Raw genomic sequence first — 19,258 nt, 5'->3', positions numbered from 1 at the left:
AGTAAATTTTAAAAAAAGGAAAAAATAATTTTCTAAAGGAAATTTGACATTTCCATCTTAGAGTAACAATCTGGATGCCCAAAGATCTTCATTGCTATATAACTTGTATAAAGGGAAAATAAATAAAAACTTACCTGATATAGTTGATGAGTTTCTGGAAAATAGTTTGGAAATTACTAAGCACTATAAAAATCTAACAAGTTACCATTGTTACAGCATCATTTGGTAATTCTGTCTTTTATAACTTTGTAACAGAATGAGTAATATGGGTATATCCAACTGTTCTTTATTAATTCTATAGAGCAAAAACAATGCCTTTTAGTCTTGTCTCTGAATTTTTATGTGGTATTTTTTAATTCTCTGAGACAGCAATGTAAACACTAGCAAATAATGTGAGACATTCTTCCAACACACATGTGAATTACAAAAGACAAAAAGTATTCAATGACAAAATGTGATTGATTAATTTAAAACGCTCAATAATTGATCAGATAATATGGCTATATTACATACCTGTGACCAAAATGTCTACCTTATTTAGCAAACAATTTCTTTTGGATCACTTTCCTCAATGCTCTTTTAACATCTTTGTTCCGAAGACTATAGATGAGCGGGTTTAACATAGGACTCATAAAGATATAAAAAACAGCTACAATTTTCCCTTGTTCGACAGATGCCTCAGAAGGGGGCCTCAGATACATGCAGAACAGAGTCCCGTAAAAGATAGTGACAGCTGTCAGATGGGACCCGCAGGTGGAGAAGGCTTTGCGTCTCCCCTCAGCAGAGTGCATACGTAGAATGGCTATGAAAATGAAAATGTAGGAGATGAGGATGATGGTGAGAGAACAGGTGAGGGTGGAACCAGCCACCGCAAACAAGGCAGTTTCTTTGACATAAGTATCTGAGCAGGCAAGAACTAAGAGAGGAGGGTCTGCACAGTAAAAGTGATTGATTTCATTGGGTCCACAGAAGGAGAGACAGAGCATCAGGATGGTCTGTGCCAGACCATTTGCAAAGCCATAAATGTAAGGAGTAGCAACAAGAGAGAAGCAAACACATCTGGACATTTTGCTGCTGTACAACAATGGTTTGCAGATGGCCATGTAGCGGTCATAAGCCATCACTGTGAGCATATAATAATCTGTGATCACCAAGGCAATGAAAAAGTGGAATTGTATGAAGCAACCAGTGAAGGAAATAGTTTTTCTCTTGGACAAGAAATTAATCAGCATCTGAGGAGTGACATTGCTGGCATAACAGAGATCTACAAAGGAGAGATGACTGAGGAAGAAGTACATTGGAGTGTGAAGTTTTGGGTCACTTCTGATTAAGAAAATCATGGTCGTGTTGCCGATTACTGTGATAAGGTAGATGACTAGGAAAACCACAAAAAGAACAGGCTTCAACTCTGCTCTATCTGTCAGTCCCAGGAGAATAAACTCAGTCACCACTGTGTAGTTTTTCTTTAACATTGTGTTTGCTTGGCTTCAAATGATGCTCTAAAGTAAAGAAAATAAAAGGGCATGTGTCTTTTGTCATTTCTGCATTACCGTCCTCATACTATCTGATACTTCTTCCTCTTCTCTGAAACTTATAAATGCATGCTACATAAGTAAGCATGTGATTGATATTTTAAATATCTAAATCAATATAGAACTCCTTTATATAAAGGCTGTCATATTTTTAAATGCTTTTCTGAAAATCTTTTTGTATTTGAAAAGCCATTGTATTAGCACAAGTCTTTATCATATTTGTTCACTTACAATTTCCTTAAACACTGTTTCTTTGAATTTGTAATCCTTTGTTTTGTAATATACCATTTGGTGTAGTATCCAAAGCATCACTCCTTCACACTCATCTGTTTTTTCAGAGCTAAATGGACCTAGGGAAGTGAAACTGACATATGGCATACATTCTTGTAAAACTAGGATCTGTCTACCTCTTTCTCTAAACTCAAGATTATTTTCAAGCTATTATCTCTCCCTGTAACATCTGTGCATTTTCTCCACTCCAGTATACTTCTGGTGGCCCTTATGTCACTAAATTTTACTTAAATTTTAAGATTCTGCTCAAAGGATCTCATTTGCTTTGTGTATTATCTTCAATTATATACAGGCACAAAATTTGGTTCATGGGGCATAAAAGTAAATCAGTGTTTTTGTATAAAAACAGATGTATATAACCTGCATAAATAATATGTGTGTGTGTAGCTATATACATACACACATATTGGTGGTATTAAATATTCAGGAGGGGAGTGATAAAATAGCGTATGAAAAGTCTCACTGGCCAGGAGGAGACAATCATAACAAAAGGCTGACAAACATATCCCCACATCATAACAATTTTTTGTAACTCAATCTCATTTTAACCCTTGCAAAAAGTAAGAAAAACTCCGTAACAGGAATCAATTAAAGTGTTTTAAAACAATTACCTATACGCTGAGACAGTACATAATATAAAGTACACATGCCAAAATTTGTGCAGGATAAAAGTGACCATGAAGACCATCGTGTAAAAATCGACATTTTCCTTCAATAACACATACCCATGCATGTCAATATGATTCTGACTCTTTCTGATGGCTGGAATGCCAAGGATTGACACAGGTCACTTTGTAAATGTACCACTCCACCAATCTTGCCCATCACATTCTGCTCATGAGAAGTTTGGACTTACTGACCAGAGTATTAAAATGCAAGATAATTCTCTTAAATCAATAAAATCATAAGAATTTTGTGTTTTTCTTTTTTTAACTTCATAAGAACATGGTAATTGCCATAATAGACAAACACGCTTTGGTGCCATGATGGTACATTGTCTCTATTTTTTAAACGTTAATTAGAGCCAAAATAATTAATATCTTCATTCATTTTTTTTATTGTGGGGAAATTAGCAATGAAGCAATGGACATTCCACACAATTTAACTGAGAACTTCATGGTAATAACTTTCCTTTAAATAAACAGAACACAACATCCTACACAATTTGAGGAAGGAAACTTACAAGAGAATGATTTGCAAGTGCACAGAAGTGGCCCTGGGGATGCTCGAGGCTTTACACTTGTGACATTCATCATCACCCTGAGGCTCTCCCATGTAGATGCTTGCTGCCACTACCTAGTCACCTGAAGAGTCTAGAAGGTTATTTTTTAGCTTTAGCAAGGGGGATGTCTGCTTGGCATGTGGTTGTGCTTCCATTTGAAGTGGATAAAGAAATTTAGAGAAGACATTGTCATGAAACGCATTTTGGCTTACCTTTAAATAATTAATATATATTATAACCTAAAAGTGTCCAATTATCCATGAAGAGGGTATAGACCATTACATGATACGATGCTTCTAACTATAAAGGGTAGCATTGTTAACTTGAAAGGTGCCAGAAAGATTACTTAATACCACCCCCTTATTTTTCTTCATGAAACAAGAGAGAGTAAGTATGGTTAGTTCTTGAGAGTCAGCAAAGCGTAACAGTTACTGGGGTCTGGAGCAAGACTTCCTCGCTGGAAATCCCATATCCTCTAATTCCTCGCTGTGGGGCTTGGCAAAGTTATTCATCTCCATTGTACATTTATAAATACGAGTACTCTGAGAGAATAATAGAATTAATTCAAGACATTTGCTACTCCAGTAGAATGTTTCAGCCCATAATTTTATTTTTTTAATTAAAATACTTCTTTCAGATTTTAAACTACATTTTAACAATAGATAATCTTACCTGTGAGTGAAGGGTGATTTCCCAACGAGAGCATGAATATGAGGATTTGAGGAGTTTATAACGGAATTATTACAAATCCCTATGGTTTAATTATTTCTACCAGAAAGTCATTCAGGCTATGAATAACCACTTTCTTTTTTATTCTTTTGAAAATCATATACATCTTGAGGACATGATTTTTACCCACTCCCCAATACCAGCAGGGAATCAAAGCTCATGAGAGTGATGAAGCAATGGGATTCATTATTTATTTTAATTTACCTCTGAATGTCTTAATAATTTTTGACTTGGGGAAATATAAGTTATCTTGTTTATAACATGTAAGAGAAAATAATGCATGGTGTAGGGAGAAAGTTTTGGCGATTGGAATACCATTCGAAGACAAATTAACTTTTGTTGAACTTGGACTAGTTGTTTACTAATTTGAGCCTTGTGCTTTATTTTTCAGTAGGACTAATAATAGGTAGCTATGAAAACATTGTAGATATGTGGATGATATAGACGTGCTGTTGATTCTCTCTTTGTCACCCTACCCCACCCAAACCTATTACCTTTTCTTCTCTACCTTGCTCTGTCCACCTGGAGTTTCACCCTTAGGGGTCACAACAATAGAGCTCCTTTGATATCTACTTTCCAGCTATGTTTAGCCAATGGAAGAAATAAACAAGATGCCAGAGATGGGAGGAAGAAAATAGTAGCTCAGTTTCTGTCTCATTCTCTCCCAGCTTCACAATGAAGGTACCAGAGTGACTGCATCCTTCCAAGAAAAACTCTTGTGGAGGTGTGTGTTGGAAAGAAGGTGGCCAGGGACTTTCTTCCTGGTTCTAGCTCTCAGTGGGCTCTGGTGACAAGAGCCACTGCCTGGCCATTTCAGGACTAGGGGTGGAACTGTCACATAAATAGAGTCACATAAACAAATAATCATTTCTGAAGTGATAAATGGTATGAGGAAAAATAGATCATGGTTCATGATTAAAGAGCTATTTGAAATGGAGTAACTTAGACAAGTGGCCAGGTAACGCGTTTCAGAGAAAATATTATTAGGACAGAGATCTAAATTACGTAATGAAATGAATCACTCAGAGTCTGACAGAAGAACCTTCTAAGCAGAAGGAACAGTATGTCCAAAGGCCCTGAGGTAGGAATCTGCTCAACATGGTCAAGAAACAGCAACAAATTTAATGTGGTAGGAGCAGAAGGACTGAAAAGAAACTTGTCACAAAGTTTAGAAAGGTACATAGGAAGGTATCACATAAGTCCTTGTAAACTCTATGATGTGTCTTAAGAAGTTTAGATTTTTGCCCAAGTGGGTTGGAAAGTCTTGGACTATTTTTCCAAGTCAGTAACATGATGTGATTTATGTTTATAAAGATCGCAGGCTTTCATTGTGGGATAGAGGATTTCATGTGTAGAAGGAGAAAGATAATTGTTGTAGCTTGGTCAAAAGATAATTTCATCTTAGGCTTGACTGGTAGCAGAGGAAATACTGACAAGCTGTGTTAAGATTCAATATACGATATTTAGAAGGTAGAACAGACAAGATTTGGTTAAATACAAGATGGTTAAATACAAAGTGTGATATCAAGTGTATGGGATGAATTGAAATATAAGTATGAAATATATATAAGAAATATAAAATAAGTTGGGGCATTGTGCAATAAAAAGAGATTAGTGAGATCAAAGGGGATATTGGTTGAAGAAAAAGTACAGACTACTAGTTGTTGATTTGGAATAAAGGAGATGGTATGGACAGAACACAAGGCGACCAGGAGAGGTTCACGGATATTGGAGAGTAAATAAGAAATGAGGAAGAACTTGAACCTGAGTAATCATACAACAAGCTCTTAAGAAGTATATGCTACTGCAGTTAGAGAAGGTTTGCCTCCGCTGACAGTGATAGAACCAGTCGACAGAGAGTCACCTGTTCTCCCTGTTCCCTGATCAAGCACTTACATCATGATCAGAATATTGCAGCAGCTGTGTCTGAGTATCAGGGCCTCTGATTCCATAGGCTAATTAGGGACACCAATGATCAAATTCCATATGTGCTAGCTGAGTTAAGGTGGAAGTGGCAAAGCAGCCAGCACAGCATGATGCAGAGACTTCAAAATATGTTTTTCCAATATATTGTCCACTTTAACCAGCCCCATCAGTTTTCAAAAGAATAAAGCACTACTTTCTTTTAATACTTAGGAAGTTTTTTTTTCCCTCTCCTTAGGAAAATGTTCATAAGTGTAAGTTAGTGCTTCTGGTAAGTTATAGTATTGTAAGATAAATGTCCACAGTTTTATTCTTATATCTTTTTTTTTTTTGAGGAAGATTAGCCCTGAGCTAACTGCTGCCAATCCTCCTCTTTTTGCTGAGGAAGACTGGCTCTGAGCTAACATCCATGCCCATCTTCCTCTACTTTATATGTGGGACGCCTACCACAGCATGACGTGCCAAGAGGTGCCATGTCTGTATCTGGGATCCAAACTAGAGAACCCTGGGCTGCAGAAGCAGAACCTGTGCAATTAACCACTGCGCCAGTGGGCCGGCCCCTACGTCTTTTTATATTTCATTCTTTTTGGATGTACTGACATGTAAAATCACCACAAGTAAATGGTATACAAGTTTCCCTACATCCTCAAATGCACCGGAAGTTCTCACTCTACTGTGTGTATGTGTGAATATAGTAGATATAAATTCAATGCAGAGAACATTGATCCATCAGTTACGATTTATTGCAACTCAACTTTAACTTGTTTCAATTAATCTCAATATCATAGAATGCTGGCTAAATTAAGGCAATGTTTAAGCTTGAGAAGAAGAAGAAGAAAAAATCCTTTAATTGGAGGAACTTCCTCTTGTGAAGGAAACTTCCGAATGAAAGAAATATTTTCTTTTCCGGATTAAAACATTGTAGATAGAGATTAATATTGACTTTCCCATATCAACCACTCTTAACAAACGTAAGCATAACTTATTTACCCTGAAGAAACTCAAAATATTCAGAAGCACAATATTTTTAAGGGGAAAAATAATAGGAGCTTGAATTAGAAAAACATGGATGACCGTCCAGTTCAACACTGATATAGTACAGGTTTTCAACCCCTGCTTTTTCCTACTTTCATGTTTAAATTCTAATATTAATCAACAAAGATCTCTGAATTTTGTATCTTGGGAACTGAGTGATATTGAAAACGTAGTTTTTTGTTTGTTTCTTGTTTATAAAAGCAATAATTGTTTATTGTGGAAAATTGGTACATAGACATAAAGAACAAGTTTTACTTTTCCTTAATCCCAGTATTTTACAAAATTATCGTAATGCATATTTTGGTGTACACTTCTTTTTTCACAAAACGCTATACAAAACCATTTACTCTTTCATTAATTAGGAATTTCTTCATTTTAATGTCTGTATAACATTCTTTTTTTTTTGCTGCAATAACGTTGGTTTATAACATTATATAAATTTTGGGTGTACATGGTAAAATATTTCGAATTCTGTGTAGGTTACATCATGTTCACCACCCAAAGACTAATTACACTACATCACCACACACATGTGCTTAATCACCCCTTGGGCCCTCCTCCCTCCCACTTTCCCCTCTGGTAAGCACTAATCCAATCTCTGTTGCTATGTATTTGCTTGTCATTGTTTTTATCTTCTACTTATGTGTGAGATCTCTGCATAACATTCTAATCCAAAAATCTGTCCTGCTATAGTCCCAATCTCCTTATGATCACAGCCAATACATTCCTCAGGGATTCTAGATATTTATAGCCAGCTTGTATTCTGTCTGGTGTATGCCCACGCCTAACTGGCTGTTAAATGCAGGCAGTTCTCACTTTGCACAGTGCTGTGGTAATTGAGACCCATGCAAATCAAGGACACGTTTCCAGTCTGTACAGGTTTCATTTAACCTGGTACTGTGTAAAGTGAGGGCTACCTGTATTTAATACCTAGCTTGTCTCCTTTTTCTCAATTATAAAACAAACGTTAGTACGAAAATCTTCTCCCATTTCTTATTATACGTTCAGCGCATTCTTAAAATTGAACTGAGCAAAAGGATGGAAACATTTTTAAGATTCCTTAAAACATAGTTTTAAATTGATTTCCAGACTCATCCTTCTTGACACCATCAACATAGAAAGTGCCAGTCTTTTTGAACTCTCTTAAATGTAGATCCTAAACAAAACAATCTGTTAATTCATATTTCTCCTTATTAATATTTTTATTCATTGATTTTAGCATGTTGTATTTTTATCTATTTTCTCTACATAGTCTTCAACATTTATTTGTATGATGGTGTTTTAGAAATTCATATGATATCTATAAACTTATCATATCTTAATAAGTTAATACCTTACCTCATCCAGGGCAAAAACTTGCCAAAATATCAGATGCCTGTTTTATGGTCAAATTCGAGTGACTTGTCCACTGTGAATTTCTTCACTGCAAATAAGCTCAGAGATATTTCTTCCAATTATTTGAAAACTTAATATTTCTTTTAATGTGGATCATTACAATTTTTTTTCACTGTTTGAAATGACTCCCAGTTGAGGAGTATGCGTGCTCATGTCCATTCTTTTGGAGAATAGTCACTGGAAGATAACGTTGCACAACGGACATGTAATGGTATAATGGAAAAATAAATGTTTTTGTAAAAGTGTTAACAAATACACAGCATTAATGTGGAAAAGGTAAATGCTTTTCGCTTCGTTTATAGGCCACAAGCTCCTCTCCGCCTTTCTGGCAAAAAAAACTCCTTAACTCATCTGTAACCTTTCTTCCCTAAACAGTCCTCTCTGTGGCCACCTCCCCATTGGATCTAGGGACCAAGTCATAATAATTCTATTAATCCCAAAATACTTTCCATGTTCCTAAAGTAATTTCATGGGTATATGTTGTGTCTATAGCCATATTTGATCTTTATTAATATGCATGCATAGACTTTCTAGAGTGAGCATTCACATGCATAATTTCTGAGTTAAACTTCAGATAGCTAGAAGCATCCATTTTGCATTCTCCTAAGATAAATTCGAAAGGGAAAAATAATGAAGATGGGCTTCCTCTGGCAGAACTTAAAAACATTTTAAATGCACATTAATTATAAGAATTTGGTTTAAAATAGAATTATACATTGGTCAAAGGAAAAGATGAAATAGACCAGAATAGGATTCACTTAGTGTACGATAAAGGGTACTTCTCAAATCAGTGGGGAAAAAAGGAGTTGCTTAGTAAATAATAGAAGGAAATGGGTTAAAATGTGAAGGAAAAGTTATGTACAACATTACAGCATACAACAAAGTTGTATCTAGAACAATTCAAAGTATTCCTACAAAATATGATTATGAAAAATGAATAACATAAAGATATTTTCTTATTTAAATTGAAAATTCAGAAAAGGTACAAAACAAAAACTTGATAAAGTTTTTCCAAATATTCTTCATGTGAGAAATCATCAAAAATAACACGAAAGCCAACCAGCAAACGGATGTATTTTATTTGTTAAATATACATTTCAAAACTGTTTCCATTAAAAAAAACCCAGAATACTTTCTCAAAAATTTCAGTTAAGTAAACTTAAATAATATTTTCTAATATTAATAATGGTACAGTGAAATGATAATTCTCAAATATTTCTTGTCACAAGTATAGTGTTAGAAATTTTGTGGAGAAAAATTTACCCATAGAAATTTAACAGGAGCTTTAAAAATGTTCAAACCAGTTAATTCAGTAATTATACTTCTAGAAATGTATCTTAAAGGAACTATCATAGAGATTGTACATAGAGATATGACTCAATCTTAAAAATAGTAGGATACATCAATATGATGGAATGATAGTTTGCAAGATAAACCAAGTGGAAAAAAATACACCAAAATGTTGACAGCAGCTCTCTTTAGATAGGAGATTGCAAGTAAATTTTGCTTTTATTTCAAAACTGAAACTAAATCATATTCCAATTGAGATGTTTAGTCTTAATTACTCAAATGACTTTTGAGTCCTCTTGGAAACTTTCTATATCTGAACACTTTGAGATAAATTAAATCATCTTACATTCTGTCCTTAAGAAATATTCACTGAAGTGATGGTGTTTATTAGTTTAGTTTTATCTTATTTATTGACTTTTGGAGAAATATATGTTTTCTGTCTTACAATGTTAAATGTATACCTTGATGAAAATAGAAGTGGCATAACCAATGACAGAAGTAAGACATGGTTAATTAATTCAACAAAGAGTACAAAATGTTGCTTCTGAAACCAAGGCAGAAGGTCAGTCTTTTTAAAGTGGTTGTCATTCTCTTGTGATTTAGTCTCTGCAAAATGCTACAAAGTCTAAAGCTTGAAATGTGCTAATCCAGAATTAAAACATGCACTTATTTTACGCTGATAATTGAACTACATTCTCTCCAGTGAACCACTTAAACGCTGGAGAGTAAATTAGGGATTTAGAGAAGTGCAAAACATATTTCAAGATCCTCAGACTCCATTGAGCATGAACTTGAATTAAATGGTGCAGGACTCTTCAGATCCTGCCTCCAAACTTCAGAATTCCACTTAAAGTATAATCCCTATTCATATTCAGCTCTCATAATATTCATTAGTTAATTCATTCAACAAATATTTAGTGAATTTGTTTTATGGAGCAGACAGTATCCTTGGTACTAGTAGAGAAGTCAACAAAATCAATGTTGTCCATTCCTTCATGCAGCTTACAGTCTGGAGTGGGGGGAAACAGCTCTTACAAAGTAATATAACAAAGTGAAGTCTAAGACCTATTTAAGAACTACAAGTCTTATTTGATCTGGCACTTTTTACAAACACCTCCCTGAATCTATTTTATTCCCTCCTTTCATTTGCTCACTCTGGCCCACAATACCGGACTCCTTACTATTCCTTTAACAAACCAAGGAGAATCTTGCCTCAAGGATTTTGTATGTACTGTAAGTATAACTGGAATGTTCTTCCACAGACATTCATATGACATTATCCCTATTCTGTCTTTGCTCAAATTTTATTTCCACAGAGAGCTCTTCTCTGATGTCATCACTCCCTATTTTATTGCCTCCTTTACTTTTCTTCAAAGCTTCACTCATATCCATGTCAAATACACACACGCACACACACACACACACACACACACACCCCTAGGCATACACGTATGTACATTTGGGATAAACAATAATGTCTTCCTCACTTGAATATAAGTTACGTGAGATCATTGTCAGTTTTCTAACCTGCTACATCTCCAGTATATGTTTCATTGCTAGTTTTTTATTAATAGTGTTTTTAACAGCTGTATTGAAGTATGCATATGCCCAAATTGATCAAATTATATATATTAAATATGTGCAGGTTTTGTATATCAGTGAAGAGTTTTTAATGAATTATGAATAAATACAGATATTAAGGGTGTCCGTTTTCTTGTTCCAAGCACAAACTAAGGAGGTATGACAGAAAACACCTTTTATAACTTAACATGGAAAAGGAGATATATATATATATATGTATAATTATTTTTATTTATTTATATATATTTATTTTATTTATTTATATATTTATATATATATAATTATTTTTATGAGGAAGATTGGCCATGAGCTAACATCTGTTGCTATTCTTCCTCTTTTTTCTTGAAGAAGATTGTAACTGAGTTAACATCTGTGCCAATCTTTCTCTGTTTTGTATGTGGGATGCCACCACAGTATGGTTTGATGAATGGTGCTAGGTCCATGCCCGGGATCCACACCCACAAACTCCAGGACGCTGAAAAGGAGTGTGCAAACTTAATGACTATGCCACTTGGCTGGCCCCTGGAAAAGGATGTTTTAAGCTCAATGACATACAGGTATGATACTAGGATAAACACCCACCTAGGAGTACAAAAGTTGTAATTATTTTATAGCTGTATGAGTATGGAAACTAAGTAAGGAATGCTAATGTCTTTATCCTTTTATATGTCAAAAATCCCTAGATGTGAGGTTTTCAATTCAATATATCAATCTGCAACTCAAGAGAGAGAGAAGGACTGGAGATATGGATTTTGGAATCATTGAAGACTTCTTAGGTCATGTAAGAAGTGGGTGAATGTGGAGAACAAAGGTACCAATGAACCAATGTAAAGAATTAAGTCTTTGGCTCTGAGATTTGGAAACCAGCAAGAGAATGAGAAAAAGCCATCAAAATTATCTGGGAAGAAATGGCAGTAGAAGTAGAAGCAAAAAGAGAAGATTGAGGTGATATAGAAATCTAAAGAGCGACATATTTTGGGTAGCTGAAGGAGTTAACCTTGATAATCCTCCTGAGACATCAAGTAAAAGAAAGATAGAAGAGCAGTCTTTGCATGAAATAGAGTTAAGGTCTCATGTTTCCTTCACAAAAAATACAATTGGAACATGTTATGGGGTATGAGGAAGTAGAGACAATGACTAGAGGTATTTCTTTTGAAAAGATCAATTGTAAAAGGAGCAGACAAATAAGTTGGTAACTGCATGGGACTTTCAGCCAAGGAAATTATTAAGAAGAGTGATACCAGATGATGTTTATAAACATGAGAATATTCCAATAGACTTTGAGAAGTTGATGCTTGGTGAGAGTAGAGAAATAATTTCTGAAGTAAAGTTCATGGAAAGCTCCAAAGCTGTGAAAGAACTGGTCTTAGGTAGAAGCAGGGATATATTACCCATTATGACAGGTGGGAAAAAAAGTACACATATAAAGATTTAGAGTGGTAAGATGAGGATGATCTTATCTAATTGTTTTTATTTTGGAGGATGAAGTATGAGACAAGATCAGCAACAGAGTGAAGTACTGAGGGATTTTATCTAATTGCGCTAACCAGCTTAAGTGAGGACAGAGAGAAGAAACAACTAAGTTTAACTAACTTGAGATTTAATCAGATGATTAGAATGGAGAGCAAGTAGAACCACAGAATTGAGAGTGATTAAGAATGAGTCATTGTATGATGGATCATGGAATCTCACTTGGTCAATAAGTTAAATATAGATATGAGAATGGTGATGCAAAATGATAAAGTTCCATTTTTCTTAGGTGGGTGAACAAGAAACAGTTAAAGGATGGATATTGTAGTAGGTAAGTAAAAATGAAAGCAAACATGAAGGAGGATGCCAGTCATAATACAGTTTTGAATGTCTTTGAGAGAAATCTTTGTTAACAGTTGAAAGAGGAAGTTTTAAGGAGATGAAAGGAATGTTCAGCGTGGACAGGATGAGTTGACGCATCCTTTGTGGTCTCTAACAAGTTTCTCAGGGATGAGGAGTTCTCACTTGGAGCATGCAGGGCACTGGTGCTCTCTCTCATGGTTTGCAGTGAATGGTGGAAGGGAAAGAAATAGGGAGCAAACATTTACCTGATTCCAAATCTTTAGGCTTCCTTCAACATGCCATCTTATCAAAGAAGGTTGTTTCCCCATTGCTCCGAAATTGATATCCCACTACTCCACTACAATGAGCAATAAACAGATAATTTAATTTGATAAATATTCTTTGGGAATTATGTGAAACTTTGACAGAGGTAGAGATTAAAAAGTTAAAGTAGGGGCCAGCCTCATGGCCAAGTGTTTAAGTTCACATGCTCTGCTTCAGTGGCCTGGGATTTGCCAGTTCAGATCCTGGGTACAGACCTACATATTGCTCATCAGGCCAGACTGTGGTGGCATCCCAGATAGAAGAACTAGAATGACTTATAACTAGGCTATACCACTATGTTCTGGGGCTTTGGGGAGAAAAAAAAAGAGGAAGATTGGCAACAGATGTTAGCTCACGGCTAATCTCTCCCTTACAAAAAAAAAAGGAAATAAAAGAGCTAAGGTACATTGAGTACTACCTTTAAAGTATTCCTATTAATTCAAAAAGCCAGTAACCTATTGCTGTTGTGTCCATATTATTATAACGCCCGCCCGATAAGACTCTTTCTTGTATCTTATTTGGTACTCCTGATGTCCATGTGAGTGAAATAGTGCTATTATTTGTAATGGATGCTGTGGTACACAACTCAGATTTGCCTAAAAGGATTGAAGTATTTATTTCCTCAACTTCCAAGTGAATTGGCAACTGACATTTCACAGCTGAGTTCTGCTCTTGGAATGTTCCTGCTGAGAGACATTGCCATGCCCAAAATTACACCCTTTCCCAATGAGTGATCCATATCCCAAACTGGTAATTATGGAGGTACAAATACATGGCTCTTTTTTAACAGTTTACGATGTCTCTGAAGGATCACTTGAGCTTCAGAGCTCCATGGGGAATTGGTTGAGTATTGTGTTGTAATTTCATCACAATTCAACTTTTTCTACACAATTCTGCTTCCCTAACTCCCGTATAGGTATTGTTCCCAGGAACACTCTCCAATAAACTTCCTGCATCCAAATCAGAACTCTGCATCAGTCTCAGAGCCTGTTTTCTCAGATCCAAATCAAAGACACCAATGTATATATAATACAACTAAGATTAAGAAAAGCTACATACTGAAATTGGAACTTAAACCCAGATCAGTCAATTTCAAGTATTTTGATACTTTACCAGACACTACCCTCCCCTACAGTGTTGATTTATCATAAAGGCCCATGGATATGCATTTAAGACATCAGGAGATTAAGAAGCAGACCCCATTTTAAACAATCTACCTTAACACAGAACAAAATCTTAAGCAATCAGACAATAAAATTAATATGAAAAAAAATTTTCTTCTACATAACAGGATGATTTGTAACATGCTTTTACAGTATGTGTTTCTGTAAGATCTTCTTTAGGGCCCATTTTACATCCTTATTTTTCAAACTGTAGATGAGAGGATTTAGCATAGGGATTACTACTGTGTAAAAGACAGAGACAACCTTGTCCTGCTCCATTGAGTAGCTAGATGTAGGGCGCAAGTACATGAAGAGAATTGTCCCAAAGAATATAGTGACAGCCATGAGGTGGGAGGCACAAGTAGAGAAGACTTTATGCCTGCTCTCCAATGAAGGCATCCTCAAGATGGCAATGAGGATACACAGATAGGAAATAAGGACAATCACAACACAGCTGATGACATTAAAACTGGAGAAAGCCATGATCACGAGCCCATTGATGTGGATCTCAGAGCAAGAGAGTTTGAGCAGAGGTGGGGTGTCACAGTAAAAATGATTGATCTTATTAGAGCCACAAAATGATAATCTGAAAGTCATTCCTGTGTGTATAGCTGCATTTCCAAAGCCTGCTAGAAATGAGGTAGCTATTAGCAAGAAGCAAATTCTCTCAGACATGAGAACAGGGTATAGCAGAGGGTTCCAAATGGCTGCATAGCGGTCATATGCCATCATGGCCAAGAGGAAGCATTCAGTCCCCAGGAAGGAGCCAAAGAAGTAGAACTGGGCAGCACATCCATTAAAAGAAATGGCCTTATTCTCAGCCACAAGGTTCATCAGCATCTTGGGAGTCACAGAAGAAGAGTAAGATGCATCAACAAAGGAGAGGCTGCTGAGAAACAAGTACATGGGAGTGTGGAGACAGGGATCAATCTTAATTAACACAATCATCCCCAAATTACCCACCAGTGTGGCCATGTAGATTAACAGAAACAATCCAAATAGGACAACTTGGAGGTCAGAATTGTCCGAGAGTCCTAAGAGAATAAATTCTGTCACTTCTGTTTGATTCCTGTGTTGGACCTCTTTCATATATCCAATCATTTGAGCTACAATAAGAGAGAAGATGGAACATGACATTTTGTCATATGAATGCATGACAGAGCTATAAACATCTTTTTACTGGCATAGACACATACAAATTCTATGAAGAGCACAAAGTGAAAAACATAGTGAAAAGTGTATTGGACTTGCTGTCATATCAAAAGACTGTGTCTGAATTCTAGATGTGCTGTCTATGTACTAATGATCTTGAAACAAGTAACTTAATATCCATTAACTAAAGACCAAGCCTGGCATTAGCTATTTATTGAATAATTACAAGAACATATTCCTCTGATATTTTCTCTTCTTTATTTATGATAAATAAAGTAATCGATTTATTAACATACCTTCTAGACACAATTTCTGGAGAAAGATGGTGAAATGAATTCAGGCCACTGACTATTCCTACACAGTACTAACGGAATGAATAAAAAATATTGAAAGTTAGTAAAATTAATCAACAGTACCAAATAAGAATAAAAGAGTTGAATTTCCTGGAGAAGAAGGGAACTTTAAAAGTTGCTGGCCAGGGTAAAAAACAGAGGATAGTCCCATGCAGCTAGCATGGGTCCAGCCTTGTTCTAATTTCCAAGTATTAGTATCTATAGAAAAGAAAAATGTCAGTTAAATATTGAGAATTTTGAATAATTCCCTCCAATATTTAGAGAATCAGATTGTAAGAATGAGTAGAAAAACAAATGAAAGTAATAGAACAATCCACGGCAGTGGAAATCCTTACTTCACACTCAGATTCACAGGATGACAACAGAACCAGAAAGACCACATGGAATATTCCAGTCACCATACTGAATTGCTGGAATAATTTACCACCAGGTCATGTAAGTGGGAATAACATTCACCATTTGCAACTTGTAATGAAGGCAAATACAGGACCAAAAAAAAGAAAATTCAAACTAGATGCCCAACCTAGATCTTCCAAGTGAAAATTTAAGTGACTATAAAATTTAAATTATTTACTTTAATTAACTTAATCTAATTAACTTAATTAAAAACATAAGCTCCAGTGGAATTCTCCACTTTCATTCTAATCCCCTCCCTCTTCCATGACTTCAGATTACTGAGCAATGGATAAGACTGTATTAGGCCAGCTGTCAAATCATAGCTCAGACAAAGTGTTAAATCCACTAACACTCACAAGAGTAATTTCTTTGATACTGTCTAAAATTAAAACATGGGTTGAAATTAATCCAATACCTGTGTTAACATTGGAGATAATGGATCTACTGAATGCATTTGGGGAGAAGAGTGGGCAGGAACTGGTTCCATTCTCACAGACACTGCCATATGCAGAATTGCCTATCCATGATCTGCTCTTCCATTGGAATAGGGGCTCAGTACCTCAACCAACAATAAAACCTGCCATATCTGTACAGTATTACAAGGCTTTCAAAAATGGGTGTCATTGCACCAATTATCTTATCTGAGTCTCCACACAAAACAGTGAAGGATATAAGCAGATTATTATCCCAAAAGTATTAATAAGACCATATTTGGTACATGAGGTCAGTGAAGTATAGGGCTTTTTCAGCTAAGTGATAGTGAATCCTGAGCTAGAAGATAGGTCTCTTGATGCCAAATTATTTGTTGTTCCTGAACACTACATCACCTCTCTCCATATTTCACTGGACAGATATATAGCCTAAGTCATCTTACTTTGAATAATCTTGCTGTTTGAATTCCAATAACAGCATCTCAAGAAGGAATTAAAAAGAAGGAATAGATTTTTTTCTCTCATCTTCAACCAAAAAGCTTCCCTGAGAGTATTATTTTAGGAGAAATAGTGAAAAAATTAAATGCCAAAGACAATTTTTGTGTTTGTACTAGACACACAAAGATAGGTAATGATGAGTAAAAATAGCAAGTCCTAAAATCTACTAAAATATGTTGAACATTTCCCATGCTCTATAAGCACCGTGTTAAGTATTTTTCCTACAGTATTTTATTTAAATTCTATGAAATAGCCAGTGTTTTAATCCTCTTTTGCACATAAAAGGTACAAAAAGTTTATAACTCTTGCTCAGAATCACAAAATTGGTCTAATGAAGTCTAATTTATACTCAAGGAATGCAACTCTTATTCTCTTAACACTTGAGGTCCTTTGGAATGACCTTCTCAATAACAGATGTGAGCACTAATACAGAGGACAATTGAACTTGTAATTCTCCGAGCTTCGTTAATGCACTAGAATACATTTAATTACATTAAAAACTCCATATATCTCCTAAAGAGAAAATATAATTACAGCAACTAAAAATTTCCTTCCTAGAGCTTACATTCATTAATTTGCATTATTAGCAAAATACCATTTGTTTTACATCTGGTGCTGTAAGCTGCGTGCTTCCATCTACCCTCTACTTTGGCAAATATATTTTTCTGCTTCTCTGCAGAAATAGCCCTCCCCTTGCTGAGATTTTGCACTGAAGAGTTCAGAGACTCTTGATCTGGATTTTTAATTTCTAAGAGTTTGTTAAAATAATAATGAGATTTCCTCAGAATTGCTGGTGCTTAAAAAGACCTTAAAATTATATTTACTTATTGCTGCCCTCATTTCTCCTAATGATTTACATGTCTGGTAAGAATAAAAAGGAGCAGAGCATTTATTTAACATAATTTCTTAGCCCCTCAGTTCTCTTGGAACTTCGGGTCTATGGGTGACTAGAGAAATAAACAGGATTCTGAATATTTTTTCAGGTCAGTAAGTTACATGGGCAAAAACCTTTATGTGATTTTCTTACCTTTCTTAACTGTTTGACTTCTATTTGATCTCTTTCTATTTCCCGTCCCGATGCCTAAAATCAGCAAAAAAGAAAAAAAACATAAAGCCTTCTTCTTTGAGACTCACTCTAATTCACCCAGGTTAAGCTGCAGGCACAGTTGGAACAGACTTTAGACGCCATCTGTTACAGACTTAGGAAAATTGAAACCATTTACACCCTTCCTGTCATAAGAGAGTTACTCTGCAGTCAGCAGACATCGAATTCCTCTTTCTTTTAGTTTTCCTTAAAGATAAGTATCCCAATTTGTTAAATTAGGGTAAAATACATTTCAAAATACAGAATATATCACTGCAGTGCTGCTCTAATATTTATTGCAGTTGTTTCCAATTGTAGAGTCTCTAGACTAGACTCTGGAATAAGCATCCTCACTTATTTTAAATAGGATATATTTCCTGTTCTTTAGTCTGTGAGGACTTCATCCCTCGTGTCACCTCATTTTACTCTACTTGTTTTTCCCCTCTGAAACTAAGAAAATCACATGTCCCTTTTATATTTCTCTTCTTTATCCTCAGGACACCTGGGCCCAGGGGAGAAGGAATTTTCAGTTCCATTTTCCTAACCCCCACTAAGCATCCTTTTTCTTTCTCCCTTGATAGTTGGTAGTCTGGTCCCATGGGACCACAACATAGCAGGTTAGCTATTTTAGAGGTAGCCCCTCTACCTCTGGTCCTGCCTTCTCTAAGGACTTTGTGTACATATAAGAAGTTATGCTACCTGGATCATGGTGAAGGGCCAATGGGAGGAGGTGCAAGAAGAACAGGGCTGTCCTGGTTTTCAATCCTGGCTCTGTGTCTCACAGATTGTGGATTTTGGATATTGCACTAAATGTCTTTTCACCTTAGCTTTTTCATGTCTAAGTTAGATTACTAATGCCTACCTCACAGGGTGACTCTTCAGATAAAATAAATGAATGGATGTAAATTGCTGCATCGAATCCATATAGATAGATGATTAATAAATAAGCGTTTCCCCACTTTGTTACTATTCCCTGCTGTCCAGAGTAAGAAATATTTATCAGCCTACGCAGCCTGCACTGGGCCTTAACAGGTTCCCCATTTGCCC

General features: G+C 35.7%; 1 protein-coding gene across 1 annotated transcript; it reads right to left on the bottom strand.

Moving 5' to 3' along the window:
• Nucleotides 1–533: 533 nt before the first annotated feature.
• LOC124229166 (olfactory receptor 1030-like) lies at nt 534–15,434 on the bottom strand. The gene is made up of 2 exons (XM_046644255.1): nt 14,794–15,434; nt 534–1,479 (listed from the first exon to the last, which is right to left on the bottom strand). Exons 1-2 carry the CDS (start codon nt 15,432–15,434, stop codon nt 534–536), a joined length of 1,587 nt encoding a protein of 528 aa, XP_046500211.1.
• Between the last annotated feature and the right edge of the window lie 3,824 nt (nt 15,435–19,258).

The sequence above is a fragment of the Equus quagga genome, chromosome 17, assembly GCF_021613505.1.
Source record: "Equus quagga isolate Etosha38 chromosome 17, UCLA_HA_Equagga_1.0, whole genome shotgun sequence".
In the NCBI taxonomy this organism is placed as follows: domain Eukaryota; kingdom Metazoa; phylum Chordata; class Mammalia; order Perissodactyla; family Equidae; genus Equus; species Equus quagga.
The sequence above is the reverse complement of the archived record's forward strand: the minus strand, read 5'-3'. Positions and strand labels throughout refer to the sequence as shown.